This window comes from Barbus barbus (assembly GCF_936440315.1).
Source record: "Barbus barbus genome assembly, chromosome: 8".
Lineage (NCBI taxonomy): Eukaryota > Metazoa > Chordata > Actinopteri > Cypriniformes > Cyprinidae > Barbus > Barbus barbus.
The window spans coordinates 33,748,211-33,759,092 of NC_136736.1; the positions used below are offsets into that span (position 1 = coordinate 33,748,211).

The following is a 10,882-nucleotide window of genomic DNA, read 5'->3' on the forward strand; positions in this document are numbered from 1 at the left end:
GCTAAACCACAATTGACTTATTCTCAGCCAAAGTACTAACCCAAGTAAACTTGACTAGTCACACTAGATCTGCAGACAGGGGAAACCTGTCTAAAAATGTAAAATCAACAAACCTATATTAATATAGAGCAAGAGAACTGTGTGGCATTTCATACCAAACTCTGTTGGCATGAAAATGTCATGTAAGGTCACATACGGGAAGTAATTTATAAAAAAATAGCACAGACGAGAAATGGCAGTTCAAATTTGTTAGGAAATTATACGAATCATGCATGTGTGAAAATCTGCAGTTGTATCTGCTGCTGTTTCCAGTGGTTTTGCTCCTTCAGTGAAACTGACCGCAAACAACCCACAAATCTACATAGGTGAGGTTCCCAAGAAAGAAAACCCCAAAGACCTGAATACAGAAATACCCACCGTCTTACTGCTAAAAACTAACCAGCTTTGAAGAACGCAAGCCAAGTAAATACAAAAGCGCGCGAGAGAGAGACGCCAAAATGATTTTAATTCAGTCGCTATGCTAACATGGACTGAGAAAAGTGTACATTTTCAGGTCGGAGAGTTAAATATTTGAATGTTTTATTATTTGGACAAGAGTTTTTAATTAGCCCACATAATTCCAGTGACCTTAAAGAATGACAAACACACAAACCCAAAAATGTTCTATGGATTTTTTAATGGGGTCAGCGGTGGGTAGAGATGTTTTCAGTGGTGAGACTGACACTCTCTCTCTCACACACACACACACACACACATGTGGTTAATGATTTGTGTGGTTTTAATATAATCAACACTAAATGTGGAGCTGACGTGTGACTTGACAAAAAAAAAAAACCTTTCCGTTCTTTAAAAAAAAATTAATTCGATTTTACACATTTTGACTTATGAAGATGTTTCTTATTTTTAGATTTTGACCTTGCACATGCAATTACATCAATACTTTGATTGTTATGTCAGAGTATTAAATTATATATAAAGTGAACATCTGACTTGCTATTGCACAGTATTGGCAGCGCTTTGGCAACCAGCACTATAAATCAGTAATACTTGGCATTACAATGGGAGTTGTACATTACTAACCCTACAGTGCATAACACTATTGAGAAGTATAAATTACAACCATAATCACACTTTAGATATATAGGTTTAAAATAATCAAGAAAAATATCCATATAACATTTTTGCAGTGTAAACTCAAATAGATCGATATTTAAAATTATGAGCATTACAAAGAAAAGTATACAAACAAGAAAATTCCAAGTGTGCACACTAACAAGAGACCGAGATTGAGGATAATTTTGGTATTTGGAGGTTCTTTGAGCAATTCAGTAACATTCCTGTCTTCGTCTCCAAAAGGTGAATCTGGTTCCTCTAAACTTTTATTATACCCACAAAACCACTCCAAACATTTCACACACCGTCCCTTATCTCCACCTACATGATCAATGCCCTGTTGTTTGTGGGTATGTTGAGACTCCAAGTGGCCATTTGGCAGTATTTCAGGCCCTGTTTGAATAACCTGAGATGATGGTTTGATTTCCACTTCATTCATTGTCTTCTCTTTTTTTGCTTCTACAGAAAGCTGAGGAAGTTTGCTGTTCTCGGATTGATTCCTGTTGCGCAGTCCCCACAAAGTAGTCGTAGCAATCTGTTCCTTGCTCGGTGGATCCGTGCAAAGACTGACGACTACTGTCACGAGCCCCGAAACCCAAAACAACACAGCCGCCACATACATGAAATGAACATCTTTGATGAAAGCAGGGCGGTCATCGGTTGTGTTACAGTCCGGCTCTCTATAAACAAAGGCAAGAATGAGTCTTACGGCTCCTAGCAAGAAGCCCACAATTCCACCCCAGAATGCACCGGTCTCATTGCAACGTTTCCAAAGGACGCCAAGCAAGAACAGTGCAGCAATCGGTGGTGTGAGGTAATCCGATACCTCCTGAATGTAGAGGAACATCTGACCACCTTGCATCTCAATGACAAATGGGACCCAGGCTATGCTAATGGCCACTATGAGGACCACAAACATGCGGCCCACCACCATGAGCTCTTTGGAGGAAGCCTGGTGACGCACCATCTTATAGATATCAAGGGTGAAGATAGTACTGGCGCTGTTGAAGATGGAGTCCAGGTCGCTCATGAGAGCGGCAAGCATCACCGCCATCATCAAGCCTCGTAGACCTACAGGCATGACGTTCATGACGAGGCGAGGATAGGCGATGTTAGTGCAACCGGCTTTGCTGTTGCAGACTTGCATGCAGTGCTCTGGACTGATGCAAGCAAGTTCATCAGCAAAGAGCACACGGGAGATCATCCCTGGAATCACAATGATAAACATTGGTAGGACTTTCAGGACGCCCGCCATCAGGGTTGACCCTTTGGCATGGGCAATATTACGTGCTGCCAGGACTCTCTGGACTATGACCTGGTCGGCGCACCAGTACCAGATCGAGGCTGGAGTCTGGCCCAGAAGAAAAGCAGGCCACGGCAGGTCTTTGTCCAAAGGACCTCTTAAGATCTTAAACGAATCTGGCTTAGGATGCACATCGCAGGAATTGAAATTGGTGAAATTATTTTTGAGAAAAATGGCAGTGACGTTGGGAGAGGCATTCATGTACTTGGTGCGCAAACCCTCGAGACCTCCGACCTTAACTAAACTGATAGCCATCAGGCATAGTGCTCCCGATATCATGAGGAACGCCTGCAGAGTGTCTGTGTAGATAACTGCCACCAGGCCGCCAGTTATCGTGAGAAGGGCAGTCATGGTGATGAGCAGGATTATGGACACGTACAGGTTCCAGCCCAGAGATTCCTGGATAAACAGTGCTCCGGAATATAGATCCACTGAGAGCTTGGTGAAAATGTAGAGGAGAAGAGTTAGGGATGCAAAGAAAATCTTCAGCCGCTTCCCGCCGAATCTTTTGAATAGGTACTCCGGCATGGTGTACACACCTGAGTGGATGTAAACGGGTATGAAGACCCAACCCAGGAGCTGCAGCAGTAGAATTGCATTGAACTCCCAAGCACCTACGGCAAACCCGCTTGCTGCACCTGAGCCTGCCAGGCCGATGAAGTGCTCACTGCCAATGTTGCTCACGAACAGCGATGCACCGATCATCATCCAGTTCATGGAACGACCGGCAAGGAAGTATCCGCTCACGGTACCTCGATTCGCCTTCCACATCGCAAAAAAGCCAAAGGCCAGGACAAGAACGAAGTACATGGCAACAACAACGATATCTGCTGCTTCCATTGTTGATGCCATTTTTTAATTGTTGGTGGAACAAGATATACCATTCGGTGGGCCACATATAGCAATGAATTCTGAAAGAGAGAAAATAAATAGATTTGAAAAAAACACTAACCCCATTTAGATGTTGGACAACATGGGACAGGCCAGGGGAAAAAAAAAGAGTACAACTTCTATTTAGGTCGGATGTCTACAGACAGTATTACAATTTATGAAACACTGTCCTTTTCATTTGCCAATGTTTGTATTTCTCTTTTTCAGACTCTGTGAGCATATTTTAATGACTGCTACGATATTCTTGATAAAGTAAAACTTTTTTAAGTACAAAACAATTATTAGGGCTTTGGGAAAAAACTAATAAAATGTTTAAAATTAAGATAATAATTTTCAGCTTAAGTAAGGTAACCTAACAATATGTGTTTGTTTGTGGTTGGTGGATCATGTTGATAGTTAATGTGATTAATTACACCTGTTTTCTCTGCTAGAATTTAGGAGAACTGACTTCAAACATCCACTAAAAATCACCAAAACCCCTGCTGATTTAAGATATTGAGCAAAAATGAAGAAAAGCGATGCGAGTGAGGAGAAAAGACTGATCCTGACGCATGTGACACACACAAAAACAGATATTTAAAGTGAGAGTTTAGAGTCCAAATACACATTGGGATCACAGCAGGAAGTATTTTAATTTAACTGTGTATCAAGCTACTTTAAAACATTTATTTAAACCATGAAATATTATTATGCAAACAGTTTGATTAACTTAATAGGCCTAACTGACTGACTACGTGGATTTTTTTTGTGCTTTTATAACAATTTTTTGGTCATTTAACTGCTAAATAAATAAACAAACAATCAAACAATAAAAAAAAAACAGCAATAATTATATGAAAAATTAAATGGTGCCAATTATAACATCTAAACAGTTACCTTACATACTGTATGTGTTTACACTAATAAATACACATTTGAAAATCGTAATGTTTAAAAAAAAGTTAATATCAAAGTTAGCTGTCATCTTCCACAGTCATCTTCATCGTTATGCAAAAGCACAAATGAACGTTAACCCATTTATACTTGATAAGCATAAAGTAACACCCTGCACAACAGTAATAGCCTTAATAAAATCACCAAATCACATGTAAAACTAGATTAAAACTTTCAGACTCGCGTCACAGGTCATGCACAGTCTCAGAGATCTCGGTGATAAACGGTAAAAACTCATGCATACTTACCGAAGTCTTTAAAAAGCTGGATGCAATGCGTTTGTAACGGTGTGTGAAGAGACCCCGCATCCGTTCCGCCCACCATTGGTTTTTCGCCCCAAGCAATGTGAATTCCGGTGTAGTAGCATGGTACAGTGATGCTACCAGATGGACGTAGCGTGCTCAAGGTACTTCAGCTATGCCTAAATGTCCCATAAAATGCTTGTATCATGGCACACCATTGCAAATATCGTAAATCCCATATGCATTATTATGATGTCTGTGGCGTTTTGTCAGAAATTAGGATTACTGAATTGTATACACTTTATTTGAAAAAGTTACCTAGAAGATTTTTTTCTCTAATTAATAGCTTACAATTTGCCCCTGCATTGTTTAATTACGCAATAATATATAGCATAGCAATAATATTTGCAGGGGCAAATTATAATTGATTGCTGAGAACTAGACAAATGTATATAGCTAGATAAGAATCGTACGCTGTTTGAACAAGATCCAATATCAGTTTATCTGGATTTACAGCAGTCACGGTATGCACATTTGAAATGGTTGACTTCAGACTCAAAGTAAACAGTAATATGCAAATTATATCATCACTATGTCAGCATCTGTGAGTGCTAAGCATAAAGCAGATAACCAGTAGAGATAAACTAACCCGTGATCACACCACCTAAACTGGAGCATTGCACAAGATAACACTTCAAAAAAACACTTTGGATTATAACTGCGACTGCATATAATCGTCAGATGATGGCGACATCGTCTTTCAATTCACAAGTTTCCGAGAAGACAATGAAAGAGCACAAATCCAGAAGCTTTGTGATAGAGTGATACTTAGTACATGACTAGATAAAGATCTTTTTGTATGTGTACAGAGGCCAGGTGCGACTATGTAGGTCAAGGCTGAACCATAAACGTTCACAAGCCTACAATACAACACTAAAGTGAACTCATCATCACAATCTTTTTAGTGCTCTGTTGTGTAGTCTATCATAATTTAACTAGCCTATTATTCAATTATAAAATACCAAACAATGCAGTCTAGCTCTGTATGTTAACAAAAATGACCCAAAAGAGTAGAGGACATGCATGGTGCCATATCTGAATTCCCACCTCCTTCCTCTCCAGATTGCAGTTTTGTGATTGACAGCACTCATTCAGTTTGCACTAGGGGACAGAAGTGCTCAAAGCTCAAACACTTTAGTGAACACCAAAAAGCTGTCAGAGGATGTGTGAAAACCCTCTGGCTTTATTTGCAATAGCATACATGTTACTTATACTATTTTAGCAATTTAGTACTGTATTCTGTCTCCAGTATGCACATTTTCTCCTTAAATGCACACAATGCAGTGCACTTGGCTTGACCTTCCATGTGCAAAATGATCAGTAAATGGAAGGAATATGTTCTTTAATTCACTTTCATTTCAAAGACCAGCTCAGATAGGCCTTCTGTCGAACCTATTTGCATTTGTGCTTCACTGAAGAACGAAAACCATATAGAATATTTCTTTTTTTTCAGTGTAGACAAAATTAAATTACTTTAACATAAAACACAAAACCTTCAAATCCTATTTAGAGGTGTTCTTTATTTTAAATGGCCAGAATAGTTTTGCTACTGTAGTGACCCTTCAGATCCGCCTTTGACCGCAGCTTCAGGCCCCAGCAGCCATTGAACACAAATAGAATGAAGAGAAAAATAGGTTAGTCGAACCCTTGGGTTGTCTCAACACTGGCTTGAACTGATTCTGTGTCTGAACTGAGAACATAAGTGACTGTGTAGTAGAGGACGACAGAAGATCCCTCAATATATGCACACTTTCTTGTTAGTGAAAGTGTGCACACACAAAAAAAAACAAAATAATAATAATCCCCCCTTTTTTATTTTACCTCTGCTCTTGAATCCTAGACTAGCTGTCAAGCAAACCTGGCATTATACTATGCACATAGTGATAGGACAAATTGCTTATGTTCCTCTATTGTAAGTCTGTTAAATGCAAAAATATAAATCTAAATATATAGGTCTCAACAATTAACAACATTTGTGCTACAGAAAATGTACAATACAATTGTACCATTGAGAACACTTCAGCAATGCATTAGTGACCAAACACCCTAGCAACCATCCAGAGCACATTACCAAACACACAGAACACCTAGAAACCACATAGAAACACTCTGACAACCATCCAGAACATTTTAGCACTTACCCAGCAACGTATAGGCAACCACACCGGATCCTGTAGCAACTGCATAGCAACACATTATAAATCACTCAGAACACCATAGGAGCCTCATAGCAACACCCTGGCAACCATTCAATCACTTTAGCAACTACACAGCAATGCACTGTCAACAATACAGAACACAACCATCTGGAATATTCTATTCAAAAACATACCGACAACCACATGGAGAATGTCCTGTCAACTGCGTAGCAACCCCCTGGCAACCATCCGGAACATTCTAGTACTGAAATGTCAGAAGGGCAACTGTCTTACATAGATATAGAATTTACATACATTTAAAATCAAGTTTAGAATATAAAACCTTGCTTGAATAATATCAAAACAGTCTGCAGATCACTCAAAGCTTCTTGTTTTGTAGGTGCAGAATAATAAATAACAGTGGCATCCGCGTAAAAATGAAAATTTGCTTTGTCAAGACAGTTTATTTATATAGTAAATAATAAAGTCCCCAATACAGAACCTTGGGGAACTCCCTTAACCACATCCAATGAATCTGATTTGCAGCCTTCAACCTGCACACATTGAGTTCTTCCTTTTAAATAAGCATTAAACCACAAAACTGCATTTTCTGATAAACCAACACATCTCAGTCTATTTAACTGAATCGCATTGTCCACTGTGTCAAAAGCTTTAGTCAAATCAATGAATAGACATGCACAGTGGTGTTTTACATCTAGGGACCCCAATAAATCATTTAAGACTTTCAAATCATCTGTAATAGTGCTATGCTTTTTACGAAATCCTGATTGATTAATAGACAGAAGTTTATGAACATGTAAATATTGCGTCAGTTGTTCACTAATACGTTCCAGAAGTTTTGAAAACTACTACTCAGACTATACTGCATAACTGCGCCCTAATAACCACACAGAAAGCCCTAGCAACTGCATGGCAACCACCTGGCAAACATTTGGAACATTTTAGAACCAATTCAAAAACATTGGCAAACACAAAGATTGTTCTTGAAACTGCAAAACAATGATTATAAACTACTCAGAACATACTGCGTAACAACAACCTGGTAACCACTCAGAATGCTGTAGCAACTGCATAGTAACCCCCTGACAACCAGCTTTTTTTAAGCAGCACTCATATTTTCTTCTCTAGTTGGTTGATTAAATGGATTCTTTCAGCTGCAAGGGCTGGAAACACAATCACTTTGATTCTTTGTAGGTCAATGACAGCCACTAGAGCGCGACAGGCTGAACATGTGAACACGGTCGCATAAAAGAGTGCTTCCTCCTCAGAGCTGCACTGCACCAGTGAGCCGTTACAGAGGCCAGGGTTTGCTTCATGTGGTGCAGACCGCAAAACTTCACATGTTACAATAATGAGGACATGCTATTTTAGTCACACAAGTGATGATGAAAGCACACAGTCTCTGCTTTGCGATGACACAAGAGTTTCTGTGCTAAATGTGCTGATAAGATGCGCCTCCAGGAGACACATCATGAACACTAATGATCCGACAGCAATGTTCATATTATATGATGAGAGTAGGACATGTTGGACACAGATGGAGTACATCAGAATATTTTGGGAAACAAAAATACATAAGAAATGCAGAGTGGAAGAGCTTTCCTGTAGCTCAAATAGTAGAGCATGGTGCTAGCAACGCCAAGGTCATGGGTTCGATTCCCAGGGAAAGCAAAAACTTATAAAAAGAGCTGATAAAATGTAAAAACTATAACTTGAATGCAATGTAAGTTGCTTTGGATAAAAGTGTCGCTAAATGCATAAATGGAAGAGAAAAACATATATGCATTACATACATGATGCAAATGTGTGAACTTGTCTCAGACATTGCCTTTTCAAGGCTCAGTTGGCAGTGTTATTTATGAATTATTCATATATGATTAAAGCATTTATTTATATTATGACTTAGGTTTTATTTTTAGCTTTATTTTAATTACCAAATAATAAAAAGTTAATAGTTTTAGTTATTGTTAACAACACTGATGATATTGGAGGTCTCAGTTATGTTTTTGTCTCAAACATTTCTACTAACATTAATAAAAGTAGACCTAAATGAGTCACTAGTTGTCATACAGTAAAGAGTATAAAGCTATACAATGAATATGCATAGCCGCTGAGATCATTTGATGATAAATATTTGAGTTCATATTGATGCCTTTTGATAACAGACTTTTATATTGACAATTCTGAACACAGTTTGAGACGTCGAGAAGCATGTGAGATTACTGGGGTCTTACATCAGTTTGCATTTCATTTTATTGCAGTCTATGAGAAACAACTGAGATATTAAAGCAATCTTGCACTTTTTCTTTTCGATGAAATGATTCAGCAAAATGCAGTAAAGGTCAATTTTATTTAAAGTATATGGGACTCTGTCAGTTTAGTCCACAAATGAAGCAGAGTTGATGCCTTTGACGGTTAAAAAGTCCAACTTTAAACATCAGTCACTTTAATCCTTAAATGAACAGCTTAGAGAATTATTGCAGACATTATTTGAAGCTAAAATTCACTAAAAGACATTTACACCGTCCCGAGACGGCACACTTAAATATGTCTGAATGTTAATGCATTAGAATATCAAAGCAAGTGTCATCAAATGCTGCTCAAGTGTTTCTCTATTCTGAGCCGGGCCATGAAAATGATTTGCTGTAGAAATCTAGTCTAAAAATCCCATCGGTTGAACATCTCAGCTGGCCTTTAGAAAATAGTTTATGGCTTGATTTTATGTGTGGGCTGCCCTGTCTGTTTGGAAACAGTTTACTGTGCGCTGAGTGTTGTATATTGTCAGGAAGGATGTTTAGAGTGGTTTTGTGGATGTGCATGAAGTTATCTGCAGAGTATCCTTCTGCTGTCTTGAATGGATCCCAAATCTCGACTACACAATCTGTACGATATTTTGCTCATCTGTTATGAAAGTGTCAGTAGCTTAGTATATTTAATTTGAATGTGGTGTAGCTGTGAAAGCTTATATGCTACTGCTTCACTCTATGCATATTGTGTGAAGCACAATGACTTACTGCATTTGCAGAAATGTGCAGTAACCACAGCAGTCTGTGTGAAATACTGTAGGCCTTTGGAAGGCATTGCATTTCCAAAGACGAATGAAGTGGAATTGACATCACCCGCAATTTTTTAACATAAACTGGATTTTAATCCAATTTTGTGTACCTATCTGTCAAGATTAATCTCATAAGATTAGTACAGTATGCTTATATGCAGTTCAGAATTCATGCATCTTCTTGACTCATTAGCCTATTTGATCAGAAGGTCTTTTCACAATTTAAATAATTAACACTGAAGAAGAAGAAACCCAGGGTAAACCGAATCCTGGATGATTTTGCTCATACTTTACCCAGGGTTAACAGTTAATAATTCATAAGATGATGTTTTGCACTGTATATGGATCCTTTTACATTTCTGGGGTTTTCAGAAGTGAAAGTAAATTTTTAGACAAGACAACAGGTTACTTCTGGTATGAAACATGGCCTCAGCTTTCAAATTTTGTCATTTAAAAAAAAATAAATCTAACAGTAAATACAGTTTTATGGCTTTTTAATGTGTTGTGAAAGATCGCTGATCAAGCGGCACGTGAACCAATCATCTCTTCCGCTTTACTAGTTATAGCACGAAATAAATGTGACTGAACATCAGAAGGTATTTTATAACCGAGGAAAGACATCAGTGCACACCATTTTTCAAGTTCAAGTCCACCGAAGTTAATTTACTCTCCTGTCTGGTTTGTTTGTCAGACAAGATAGTGGATTCGGCGTTATGATTGGTCAGAACGCATGTCAATCAAACTCCTGGTGAAGGGTCAATTACATGTACAATCATTTAGCAGACGCTTTTATCCAAAGCGACTTACAAATGAGGATAATAGAAGCAATCAAAACCAACAAAAGAGCAATGATATGTAAGTGCTGCTGTTAGGGTTAGTCCTGGTTAGTCTAACGCAGTCCACGAAGCAAGTTTAAAAAAATAAATAAGAAGAAAACAAGTAGATAGAACAGAAAAAGAACAGAAACGCTGGTTTTAGACGCTGGGTCAATTTCTTTCTTTCTTTTTTATAAATAAAAAATAAAACAAGTCAAAAGAATAAGCCTAGAAAAAGAATAGAGAACACTAGTATTAGTGTGTCATTTTTTTTTTAAATAAATAAAAAGAAAACAAGTAGATAGAACAGA

The 10,882-nt window shown here is 38.2% G+C and overlaps 1 protein-coding gene across 1 annotated transcript; it reads right to left on the reverse strand.

Annotated features, from left to right (window-relative positions):
- Positions 1 to 657: 657 nt before the first annotated feature.
- Positions 658 to 4,515, reverse strand: LOC306873641 (sodium/myo-inositol cotransporter-like). The gene is made up of 2 exons (XM_079423069.1): positions 4,489 to 4,515; positions 658 to 3,327 (listed from the first exon to the last, which is right to left on the reverse strand). The coding sequence occupies exon 2, from the start codon at positions 3,266 to 3,268 to the stop codon at positions 1,226 to 1,228; it is 2,043 nt and encodes a 680-aa protein (XP_079279195.1). The 5' UTR covers positions 3,269 to 3,327; positions 4,489 to 4,515; the 3' UTR covers positions 658 to 1,225.
- Positions 4,516 to 10,882: the final 6,367 nt, after the last annotated feature.